Source organism: Zosterops lateralis (assembly GCF_965231275.1).
Source record: "Zosterops lateralis genome assembly, chromosome: 5".
Taxonomy (NCBI): domain Eukaryota; kingdom Metazoa; phylum Chordata; class Aves; order Passeriformes; family Zosteropidae; genus Zosterops; species Zosterops lateralis.
Window position 1 is genome coordinate 60,343,493 of NC_139766.1, and position 12,926 is coordinate 60,356,418.

The following is a 12,926-nucleotide window of genomic DNA, read 5'->3' on the forward strand; positions in this document are numbered from 1 at the left end:
GATACCTGGGATCAAGCATGGATTAGAAGATTCTGATTCTTCATAAGCCCAAACAAGTGTTCCCTTTACAGTACAAGCCATGAAATACTGAAAGCACAAACTCCTGCAGTAGTTTGTGCATCTTAAGTTCTAAAGATCCTCTCCTTCCACGAGGACAGTTGTAGTCATGTGTCATTTACACTCTTAAATTACTATAGCAGTAAATCAAATTGATAGAAGAAGGTGAACAGTTTAAATAAAATCTTTAATTGCTTATTTACAACAAAGGCAATGAGTTGGCAAATTGAAAATCATGATTTTCACTTTCTCACTAACTTCAGATACAGCAAGTACATACTCAGCTATAAAATATGCAGCCTAGTGAGTAAGGCGCAATATTTACATCACACTAGTACTGCAAAAAAAGCACTTAAGATGAATTTACTGACAGCCAGAAGTTAAACATTGATCCTGGAAATGCTAACAATACTGAAAAAGAAACTTGAGATCTTGTTATTTAAAAAGTAGTGCTCTACTGCTTTGGTTGTTTTTTTCAGATTGCAAACATGCAATAATAGTAAAAATCTGATAATGGGATAAAAACAATACGGCTCTGACATTGTCAGTTTTTGCAAAGTAACATTTTGATACAAGTGTACTGCTTCTTGGGCTGAAATCCAGTCCTAGTAACTCCAGTACTAGACTAGCTACACACTTTTACCTCAGCAAAGATCTCCTCTGGGGAAAAAAAACAACTATCACATTTGAATCCAGGCTATACTAGAAGCATAATACAATCACACACAGACACAAATTTAAGAACACAAATTACTACAGACACAAGATATTCTTCTTTAACAGCTTAAAAAAACCTTAAGTGTTAAAGAACTTATTGCAGCCCAAAATAAAGAAATCACTTTGTTTTTTATTTCTTTTTCAATATCATTCATTCCCCCTCCATGTATTTTAAGGTAGTAACCGTTATTCTTATTTTAGAAGGATAGGGAAAAGAATAGTCAAGGTAAAGTATTAATCCAAAACTTACCATCCTGGCTGTCTCTTCTTAGACATAAAAGACTTACAAACTATGAGCCTCAAGGACAACAGATACACCAACCATAGGATCTGGGCATGGACTTTGATAGCAAGGCCTGCAGGGAATGTTTTCTTTGTAGAGGTTCTTTAGTAATGCTTGATAGTAACTGTCTTCATGAAGGGACTTTATTTAGCTATGTAGGAATGGGAAGAAGGTGGCATCTGTACAGAAGCTATCATTTCACCCACACTCCATTCAGCATTGGGTATGGAAGTTAACCATCATTAAGACAAGCAAACTTAAACAGTTTTTGCTACTGCTCTCCTTAAATTACATTCTTGAAATTAGGTTTTCCCATTGCTAGTAATACCTGCACTTCATTTTTATATGAGCAGAGGATTTTCAGATGTTTCTTTTGCACTAATGAAATTCAGTGTAATTTTCATATGATGATAAGCATTTAGCAGTTTAAGGAGATGATGCTTAAATTTATGCAGAAACCTTTACAGTGTGCGTGTTTCATATCCATGGGGTACTCATAGATGCTCACATCCATCACAGATTCTGGATTCAGATGTCAGTTACAGCCATACCATATCCTCTTCCTGTCCATGCAGCAGCTTTCCCAAGCTTTTCAACTTTCATCCTTAAATAATACATGTGAACAGGACTTGTGTGGAAAGTATGTAATGACTCCTTGACACATTCAAAGAAAAGGAGAGTTTAACTTTTATCCAAAGCTTTCTCTGCTAAGTTGTTCTCTAGTTCAGGCAACTCCTCAGCATCCTGACTGGCAGAAGGGTTAAAAATCCCATCGACTGCAGGGGCTGTGGTCGGTGTTGTGAGAGGGGTCACAGTGTGTCCAAACCCCTGATAGTGACCCATGGGTGAAGATGGCATTGAAGAAGCATCAGAAATTGGGTCTTGAGTAGATGAAGACAGTAAACTGGTATGCTCATTTTGTTCGTGATCCTCAGCAAAAAACATTTTCCTTGGCTGGCCCAAAACTGTCCTCCCTAGAATTATGTGAAATAAAAAGGGGTTTTAATCCTTCCAACACCAGTCTTTGAACACATCAACTCTAAAACAGTCATCTTAAATTATGAGTCTTTGTTTTGTATTGGTTTTACACAGCCATTGTTAGTTTCAATAAAGAAAAGCATGTCTTTTCATTTAAGAGAAAAACAAAGTACATTCCTCTACTTACCTATCCTTTTCTTTTTTAAAAGAAAAATTAAAAACTAGACTCTAAATCAGTCAGGAATTCTGGAAAGCAAAAAGTGCCAGATAGACCATGAAATCCTCTATAGATGCAGCTGCCACTGATTTGGTAATAGAATGTTCTCAGGTTACTATAAAGGTCTGCAACAGTGTGACCTGAAGCTGGAAATACAGATGCAGTTGAGAGATTGTACAAATCTTTTCTGTTACTTACCCACATTTCGAACCTGTTCGGAGATATCTGCCCTTAGATCAGAAATATCCCACATTGCAAGGAAGGAGTCAAAGCATGAGCCCTCTTCAGCCTCTTGAACGTAAGGTTTATAGGAAAAACTGTAGTGATGTGCAATAGCAGCCAGAAACATCTCCACACAAATGATAAAATCCTGCAATGACAGAGACACTGACTTAATCCTTCATAACTGGAGAAAAATAGTTCTGGAGTTCTTCTACAACTGAAAGGCTGCAATTGGCCTGGGATACTGACATCAGCTACTTTGCCTCCAGGATATTCTTGGTAGCTTTCAGAGAGCCATACATACAGGACTTGATTTAAACAGATAGTTTAACAAGCAGCAGCTCTACAATGAATACCTGCAAGAAGAAATGCAAGGCTATCCAAGGTTATATTTCACTGGGGCACATTCCTTCTGCCCAATACATGAATATAAAAGTGTTAAACATAAACTCACATGGGCTCATTGGCTGAAACTTAACCCAGCTTAGAATAAATCATTACTCATCAAGCCTGTGTTAATTACGCTGAGTATGATAATACTTCCTTGAGATCAGCTGTGTCATCTTACATATAATCATTCTTACCCAGAAATAACCATCTGCTCCTTACCTGTAAGCCTGTAGCCACAGCTTCCACACTTTGCCAATCCCAGGTGTGTTTCTCAGAAATAACACCAACTTTCACCAGCAATGCAATGAGCACAGCCTGCCTATAAAGAGAATTTATTATAAGAAGTATAATAAGAATTATTATTATTATTATTATAAGTATTTGTATTAGAATTGTAACAGTAGTGCCAAAAATCTGCAAGCAAATCTGGTCATATGTATACACAGAAAGAATCTTTAAAGAAACCTTTATATACTTAGATTTTAAGAGGAGGAAACAAATCTAACAAGAGATGTCATTCATCCCTGACCCTAAATACCAACAGAACGAACAGAGAACCAAAGGAGAGTTTGTTGTTCCAGTCAGTCATTAGAACAAGTTGCTCCTCTTTCAGCATGTTGCTGTAGCTCAGAGGAATGCTCTGATAGTCAAATGCACTCCCTCATTAGCAGCCAAGTGTGAGCAATGCTCAAGCAGGAATTTTTATTTAACTTACAGTAACTTGTTTTGAAAAAGTTTTTTTTTTACTTTTAAAAGGAAAAAAAAAAGTTCTGAAATAACTGCAAGTGAAGATTCTAAAATGAGTTATGTTCTTGAGAATCACCTTACAAAAAAGCAAGTCTAAAAAATAATCTTAAGTGAACAAGACTGCTCTCTCTTAGTACTCTTCCCCTCACTAAGATTATGGGTAGATATTTTAAGGCCTCTAACCTCAGTAACAAATCCAGTCTTTTTGGCTCTTTTATGATCCACCCTGAGAGCAAGAAGTAATGAGTAAAAAATCCACTTACCAGAAAGAAACAAAAACTACCATCTTCACACAGAGGAACTTGCCAACAGGCTGGATAGGGTTCAGCTCCTCACGCAGTACTTTATAAAACAGCACCAGACAATACATGGCAAACTGACAAGGAAAAGAAAATGAATGAAAGCTTTCAAATCCTTGTTTATTTTGTGAGGGAGTTGTGTTATCCCATCTCTACAGTTAAAATATGTATCACAGTATGATACAAGTTTAAAATGCTGTTTTTTAAAAAAATACTTTGGTTTTATGGAATCTTTGCCTTTCTGTTTTAAAGCACTTTCTTTTTTTTTATTCCTGAAATTCCAATCATTTCAACCAGGACACAGAAGTTCATGCTGCTGCTGGGACTGTTGTCACAGTGGAAAGCAATTACAGCTCCTTCTGACAGTCACTCATCAAACACAGGAGTGGCAGTAAGAGCAGGACAGAATTTCCAAATGATCCCAGTTGTTATGCTGTTCTGACTCCTGCTGCTGTTGCAAAGAGAAGTAAAACCAATCCATGGACTCCAAAATGAAACTCTCAGTTTTAGGGGCTGACATCTTACCCTGACATTACCTGACAGCTGAGCCAACAAGAAAAGGTGTTGGGCAGGCCAGACTCTCAGCCCTGCACACACCATTCTCATTTTTTCCCATGAATGTTATCACCATTTTAAAGACAGAACTTTTAACATATTGATTCTTTATATGAGTGCTGGGAGGAAGCTGTGGGGGCAAGTGGAGACATCTGTTTCCAGAGAGGAGCAAGTCTTAAGTTCTAATGCCTGGGCCATACCACCTCACCCATCAAATAAATTGGGGTACAAAGATGCTTGCTTTATGGAGCTTCATAGTAAAAAGAATAAAAGTTTTAGACTATCTGGTTTTCCAGTGTTTTTCATACATAACATTTAACAGACAGCAATTTTGACTTACAATGGAAAATATTCTGCCTGTAAGAATTACCAGACATTAACACCATCACTGCCAACAGTTCACAAAGAAGATTCAGATAATACTGATGAATTCAAAGAGCAGAAAGATGCAATCCTGATACTCACTAGTTGTGACATGTTGTTAAGTATAACCAGGTAAGTCCATGCATTGTTGAAGCTGAAGTTTCCTTCATCATACACTCCCACTAGTTCACAAATTCTGGAAGAATTTTTAGAATTAATCACTATGGAGTAACAGATCACTTCCCTCAAGTGCTTTATCTTCATTATATCAACCAAGCCTTAGAATTCAAAACCTCTTCTGGTACAGATACGGGCACTGGGGGCCTGCACAAGGATCTGTTTCCAACAGCATATATAATATAGAAATATTTATATGGATATTCCTTGTGAGTAGCAGCTTTTTCCACAGTCCCACAGAAGTAACAGTAATGACCATCAATGTAAAGCTCATGAAATTAAGCTTTTGGCATCATTATGCATGAATAAAATACTCAGTTGTTGAAGTCAATGAAAAAAGGGAAGAGGAAAAAAGAATCTAAAAATTAAGAGATCACAAAAATGTGTTTCCCACCCCAACATTCTATCCCACTGATTACAGAAGCTGGCGTTAAGTATTTATGATTTCAACCCTGCAAATAGTCATTTGTTATAAAGAAGTCATAAAGAAATCATAGGTTGATTCAAATTGTTGGGACTTATTTAGCATGTAACACGAGTCTGCTTTAAACTGCCTTGATCCAATACAAAGGGCATGAAAATTCTTTCCAGTGTAACTCAGAATCATATCCTGAATATCAATATTAATTATTTATCAGTGTACTTACAAAGCAATAATGGTAGTAAATGGTCTGACAACAGTGTACTGCAAAACACCCAGTTTGCATCTAAATAATAAAACTCTGAAAGAGAAATACAAAATTCATTGTACAAGGATTTAAATACAATTCACTTATGGAAGAATCCTATTCTCAGTAGATTTAGTGAGGTAAATTTTAACTTTATGGTAATTCAACTTCTGCATCCAGGACTTCAGATGTTACAGTATATGGTGTGTATATACAAAACACACAAAACAGCTTTACAGGAAATAATGAGTCACTTATTTTAGCCATGAAAAGCTTCTGGCTGGGCTAAACAAATAGAATGTAATTTTTGCTGTGTTTGAAGATTTAAGAAAAACTATGAATCTAAAGGTAAGAGACTTAAAAATCATAACTGCCCTAAACATTTAACAGGGCCAAAGCCCTTTGCCTGTTAAGGCAAACTGTATAAAGAAGCTGTGACCACTGAAACCTTCCCCTCCCCTCACCCAAAGAGATTTATCAAAATCTCCTAAGAGAGAGAGAGATTTTATCAGTTTAAGCATTCAGAAACAAACAGTTTAGGTGCATAAGGCCTTTCACTCTTCCCCTGAAGTAAAAACAACAGGCTACCTGGTCTACTCCCAGTTCCACATGAGGTTTCTGGCAAATATTTTATGATAGCAAAAGAAGCAAACTCCAGGAGACCTGTTATTTAACACTCTTGAAAAATAAGGAAGTTTCCTTCAGCACCCCCCTGAGTCAATCAATTAGTTAGTTACTAAGTCAAATTCACAGGAGGTTTTATAGCTTGATTGCCACTCATTCACAGCTGATCAAACACATATAAACCATAAACTGACTCTGTCAAGCAGGAAAAGTTATGCTGCTAAATATGAAAACACAATGTTTGGGTCTGCCTGCACAGCCTAGAGCTTGAAGATATCATCATATACTCACTCTCCCATAGCCCACGACGGACAGCAACAGAGAGGGGGCAGATGCCTCTGCTGATCTTTCGCCTCTATTATTAACACGAGGTTTGGGTACCGGTTGGTTAAGTAATTTGAAAGAAAAACCATAAAGTTATAGATGACATAAGCTTCATAGCATTCTCGACATGTATCCACATATATTGCAATCTTGGGGTATTTCAAAGCTATCCACTGCAAGAAGAGAGGTACACAAAAGGTTACGTGCGAGAAAGACAAAAGGGATTCCAATGACAACACCGGTTCAGCGAGCTCTTGGGCCAGCAGGCACTGATCAAACAGGGCTGGGAGCACTGGGCTAAGGGGAGAGCAATGCTACAGCTCTTCAGATTCACACAGAACTTAAGATTCTACCTATAGTAGCCAGCTCTCTGAGTTTCAGACCAAAAAATGGATTTTTTATTTTTAGTGAAACTGTGGTTATGGATCAAGTGTCAGAGCTCTCAGTTTCTGACTATTACAATGCTGTTGTACTGTGCAAAGGATATAATCCTTTGTCCCCTGAACCAAAAAGGAATCATTTCACCACTAAGCATAACTCAGGAAAGAATTCTAGTAGTAAGCCAAACTTGGGTAAGGAAGGTACAGCACTGAATTTTGAGGCAGTACTTGGATCAGTCCAGTTTCCACTTCTGCTGTTAAGATGGAAAGGCCAAAATCAGGCTCCTGTCATGCCCCCTTCCACATCCATCATAAAGGATACTCAAGGACAGGGTTAAAAAAGGTTATCAAAAGCAACTCCAAATCCCCAGAAGAAGAATGTGGTATGACTAGAACTATGCTTCCAACACACTCCATAAACAGGAATTCCCAGAACTTTCTAGGAATACCCCTCTCCATGCAGCACAGTTCCTGCCATGACTCTTTTTTCCCTCACTCCCACAACAAATAGAATTTGACTGAGCTGGTAACAATAAGGGAACACTTACACTGTCTAAACTGTAAATTGGCACCATCCACAGAATCCTGTTAAAACAACAAAAGAACATTTTATATTACTGAAAGTAATTTAATTCTGAATTAAATCCAGTATTTGTAGCATAGGTAAAACATGAAATATTACCTTATTATTGGTTTCTGTAATTCAGGTTGAGTATAATGGACCAGGTGTTGTAGTATTCCCCAGAGAGATATTGGTATAGTCATTAGCAGAAATATCCCAGCAATAAACCATGCCTTGGTATGAATTCCAACCTTGCAAGATCAAAGTTTCAGTCTTAATACTTTCAAGTATTTACAAGTACACAAAACATTCCACAAAAACAGAGTAATGCCCGATACTTAATTTACCGAAACCCACAACAGATTCCTTGCTTTACGTATGGAACTTGTCTTCATTCAGTGCTGCATTATAGAGTTTCTGAAAACTTGTGGATTTAGAGACTTTTTAGCTTTAAAATCAAGTTCCAAATAGTAATCAATTAGCTTTCATCTAACAAACTGAAATAAGATAGGCATGTAGATACATAAAAACACAATTTCTGCTAAAACACAGGGTTGAAATTTTAAATCAAAGCTCTCTGAAAAACAACTAATAATCCCAAGCACCAAAACCTGAGAAACATATGAGAGACTCTTCTCAGTTTCCTTTGATGAGAATCTTTTTTCTGATCCTCTACTTTACATCGAAACCCCATGTCTCCTGCTGTTTTCCAGTTTTATTTCTGATCAGTTTCTCTACGAGTATCAGACTTAATGGTATAAACTTGGATATAAACATCTATTATGCTGAACATGCATTATGCATCAGAACAGGAATTCAAACCTGAAAATTTTAAACACCTTCAAGACAGATCTCACTGTCATTAAGTCCTGAAAATTATACCCTTAAAAAAGCCTACCTCCAGGGGCACAGACCTGTACCACACTGAACAATACATATATTTTAAGGTTAGAAATTTGCTTCTTGTTAGAGAAGCGATGCAATCAGAAACCGATGCCCAAGAAGTTTCACCTGACCATGAAGAACTTCTTTACTGTGCAGGGACCACACACTGGAACAGATTGTCTAGTGAGGTGTGGAGTCTCCCTTGCCAGAGATAATTCAAGAACAGTCTGGACACAATCCAGTGCCATGTTCTCTGGGATGACCCTGCTTGAGCAGGGAGGTTGGACCAGGTGACCCACTGTGGTCCCTCCAACCCGACCCATTCTGTCACTCTGTGACTCTTGGCTGACTCAGGTTTCTTCAGAATTGTACCAACTGTTTACACAGCAACTATTATGAAAACAGAAGGGAAAAGAAACACTTCCTTGATCCTCTGAGGTTCACTAGGGCTTCAGCAGCAGGACAAATGTGTCCAGCAGCACCCTGGCACTTCTTCACCCTCTCCTTTCATGGAATGGGTCAGGTTGGAGGGGACCACAGCGGGTCATCTGGTCCAACCTCCTTGCTCAAGCAGAATCATCCCAGAGCACATAGCACAGGTCAGTGTCCAGACTGTTCTTGAGTATGTTCAGCAGGGGAGACTCCACACCCTCACTGGACAACCCGTTCCAGTGTGTGGTGACTGCACAGTTAAAAGGTTCTTCCTCGTGTTCAGGTGGAACTTCCTGTGCATCGGTTGTGCTATTGCCCAGCAGCACGGCGCAGAGCCCGGATCCCTCCTCCTGGCCCCGTGATTTCGGTACTTTGATACACTGATGATGAGGTAACACATTTCCCCGCCGCACCGCTGCCCGGGGCCGGGCCCGCTGCCGCGCCGCTCACCTCCAGCTTCTGCAGCTCCCACACGCAGAGCGGCACCACCACCAGCAGCCCCACGATGTAGAGCAGCACCACGAGCGGCCGGATCCATCGCCGCCAGTTCCCGCAGGTGCACGGCATGGCCACGGCGGCGCCCCGAGCGCCCCTCGCACCGACCTCAGCGGGCCGGCAGCCCCTGCGGGGTGCGCATCACCGGCGGGGCCGCCGCCTCAGCTCCGTGCCTCGGCTCCGTATCCCGGCTGCGTCCCGTATCCCGGCTCGGCTCGGCCCCGTCCCGCCCCGGCGCTCCCAGCCCAGCCCAGCCCTGCCCTGCCCCGCTCACGCCCCCGCCGCGCTTCCGCCCGGCACCGCTTCCGGCTGCCCCGCCCCGCCGGCCTCTCTGATTGGCTCATGGCCCTGCCCATCACCGTTGCCCCGCCCACCGGGGGACAGCCCGGGGGAACGGCGCAGCCCTGTCCCGTCCCCTCCCCCCCCCCAGCTCCGGGAGGTTGGTGCGTTCCGCCCGCCCCCCCCGCCGGCGGCAGTGGGCTGTGCCGCGTTCCCAGAGCGGCGGGAGCGGAGGGAATGGGCCTCAGGGAATGGGCCTCAGGGAATGGGCCTCAGGGAATGGCAGCGGGGCCGGGAAAAGCGGGGCCACTGCTGTCACTGCGCTGCTCGGCACGGCCCCTGCCCTCACACCCCTCCCCTGGGAGCGGCCCGAGGGGAGCGATTCCCGGGAGAGCCGCACCTCGCAGTGCCACCAGGGAATTGCGACATGGCCCAGACTCCTGCGGGCACTCCAGTAATGCAAAATAGGTGTTAAACTTCTTCTGTTTGCTGAACGTTAATTTTGGTGTTTTGGAAGCGCGGTGTAAAAGCAGCCGAGTTTCCGGCTCAGCCCGTAGCAGCCAGCGGCAAACACAGGCCTCGGGTGAGGAGCCCGGCGGGCACCGCAGGCGGGGGCGCTGCCCGATGTCACAGTTTGTGTTTGTGCACAGGGAGCGGCACTGCAGCTCTCCCCAGGGCAGCCTGCCGCTGTATTCGGGAGCCTGCGCCCACCGGGGAAGCCAAAGCCTTTGAGGACCACAGGTAACAACTGTACCTTTTTTTTTTTTTTCCTCTCCAGGTCTCTGGCAAATGTCGGACAAGTAGCGAACCAAAACTCCTGGGCAGAGTAGAACATCCAGATGTCGGGAGAGTTTCTGCGAGTGCCCGTCGGCCAGTGTCATTCGGTGCCGTCCCCCGGCCAGCTGCAGAGGCGTTCCTCGGAGCACACTGGAGCCGTGCCTCGCTGGTGCCCCGCTGGTGGCAGAGGAGGCATCAGACCTGGCACAGTCTGAGACTCCTGGTCTGGATGGGAAAAGAGAAACAAGAGAAGGAAGGATGAGAACCTAATGAACCTGTGAGGCAAAGAGATGGATAACCAACAGGATAGCAAAGAAGTAAGGACTCTGTAACTTGGGACCAAGGAGCACAGAACCAGTGCTTTTCTCTGGGTAATTTTGACTGCACGAGTCAGTGAAAAAGGCAGTAAAAATCCTGCGTGATGGAATGATTTTCTCTGTACGAGCCAGGCAACGTAAGGATGAAATGATTCCTGTTGCACATCCTGGCCAGAGGGAAGTCACGCCTGGATTCTCTAACCTCAAAAAAAATGTTGTACCAGAGTTTTTGCTTTTCCTACAGTTTCTGTGGCATGAGCTGGAGATCATGTGCATTGACTCAAATAGTGCAGCATAAATTTTCTTTCTGAATCTGTGTAAAAAAGGAAATGCAGTCCTGTGAAGCTGGGTTAGGCCAGGCTCAGACAGCAGCCCGCAGTTCACGGGCCGGCCATAATGTCCAGGTATGGCCAGGGTGTGTTTGACAGCTGGAGCAGGGAGAGGCTTGGTTTTTATTGTTGACTTTTCAGTTTTCAGAGGATGAGGGGTTTTCGAGTTCCTAATGTTTACTGTTTTGTTCCACAGCAAGGCCTCCACCTTCGCCAGGAAGCTATCGGCAACCGGCCGGGAAAGACTTTGCCAGGAGGGCCGGATATCGCTGCTGAAGATGTACATCAGCTTTATGCTGAGAAGCGGCAAATCCAGAAGAATACAGCCTGGTTCTTTCTGCTGAGGACACCTGTACAGATGTGTCTTGTGTTCCTTTCTTGTCCTGTGTGCTCCCCCTCCCATTTCCTTTCACTCCTTCACTCTGTCTTGTTCTTCTTTTTTTTTTGTAAGGAATGAATCCTTAATATTTATTGAATAAATGTTGCTCAGTCCCTCTCCTTCCCTCCCTGCATCTTTTTCTTTCCTTCTTCATTCCTCCTTTTCTCCCTTTGTCCTGCACTGTGACTGTTTCTTCATCCCTCTCGTCGTCCTTTTGCCCGTACCTGGCTGCACTTGTCGCCCGGTCCTTTGCACTCATTCTACCTGTGAAAAATGAGTTCCACTCTCAGAAAAAAATTATAAGTTTAATAAAAATTAAAAATAGACAATTATGAGACAGAAAGGCAAAAGTTCCAGCTGGGGTGCCTCACCAGAAAGCACTTTCAATTACTGTGTTTTAAGGATTGTTGTTTTACATATTCAGTAGATATTAATGCATTCTTTTCGAGTTTTTATCTGTTTCAAGTATCCCAAATCATCTTATCTGATAGATTTATTTGTGGGTGGCTCCACTCTGTCTGGTAACATGAGTCTTATAAATCTTTTTCTTGAGGTTTTTGGTTGTTTTCGTTTTGATAAAAACCCCAGAAAGTTAGCAGTCTTTATGCAGGGTGCCCTCCTCCAGAGGATCCCAAAGCTGCCAGAAAATTCCCAGGCACGGGTGGTTGTAGAATACTAAAACCTGTCAAGTTTTTTGTTTTTATAGGTATTGTCGAAGAATAGGAGCTTATCTCCAAATTCAATTGGAGATAAGCTCCAATAAACCCTCTATCCACTCTGTTGTATACAGGAATGTTGTAAACTCTGACCAGAGATGGTCAGAGTAGTTGTTTTTAAAATAATGCCTATTGTTTTTATGTAGGAATGAACCAATCAAGTGCTTTGAAACCATATAAACATATAAACCATATAAACAGATGCTGGGGCTGAAGGGAATAAAAAGGGCTCTGGGGCAAATTTTGCCTCAGTTCTCTGCCCGCCCCCAAAGCGCGTCGCAGTCCCTGGCCGAGAAGTGGAGAGTGGGAACAGCCTTGCCCTCACCGCTGGGTGTGATAAAAGAGTGATGAGCTGGTAGGGGGTCAGCTGGAGTCTGCTGGCCGTGCCACCAGGAGGAAGGGACGGGAGGGCACACGGGGGACGGACGGGGTGAGGTGGCCGTGCCCGGGACGGGAAGGAGCGAGCTGGAGCTGCAGAAGGAGGGGAAAAGAAAGACAGAGAGAGCCAGAGCTGAGCTCCACACGGCACCTGTGCGCCTGCGCCTCTGCGAAATGCTTCCGGCGGGACACCGTGTCCCCGGGCGGCGATCGGGGCCGCCGCTCCCGCTGCTCGGGAACCTCCAGAAACCCGCAAGCCCCGGCACCGGTCCTTTCGCAGCTCCATACGGAACGTGCTGCTTCTGCAGACGGCGGGGCCGGAGCGTGTTCCCCGCTCGCTGGCGGCTCCTCCCCAGGGCCGGGCTCCAGGGTCGGT

At 43.3% G+C, this 12,926-nt stretch overlaps 1 protein-coding gene and 1 long non-coding RNA gene across 3 annotated transcripts; one reads left to right on the forward strand and one right to left on the reverse strand.

Moving 5' to 3' along the window:
- Positions 1-225: 225 nt before the first annotated feature.
- On the reverse strand, positions 226-9,447 carry TMEM184C (transmembrane protein 184C; the record flags this gene model as incomplete). Its single annotated transcript, XM_083862455.1, has 10 exons — positions 226-2,031; positions 2,451-2,622; positions 3,084-3,183; positions 3,875-3,987; positions 4,931-5,024; positions 5,653-5,727; positions 6,589-6,794; positions 7,550-7,586; positions 7,684-7,814; positions 9,331-9,447. The coding sequence occupies 10 exons, from the start codon at positions 9,445-9,447 to the stop codon at positions 1,739-1,741; spliced, it is 1,338 nt and encodes a 445-aa protein (XP_083718581.1). The 3' UTR covers positions 226-1,738.
- Positions 9,365-12,352, forward strand: LOC310910033. Of its 2 annotated transcripts, none has more exons than XR_014590231.1 (3): positions 9,365-9,436; positions 10,433-10,748; positions 11,274-12,352. It is a non-coding gene; the product is annotated as an uncharacterized lncRNA (long non-coding RNA). The 2 variants fall into 2 exon arrangements; XR_014590232.1 differs by lacking the exon at positions 9,365-9,436 and adding an exon at positions 9,844-10,122.
- The last annotated feature ends 574 nt before the right edge of the window (positions 12,353-12,926 follow it).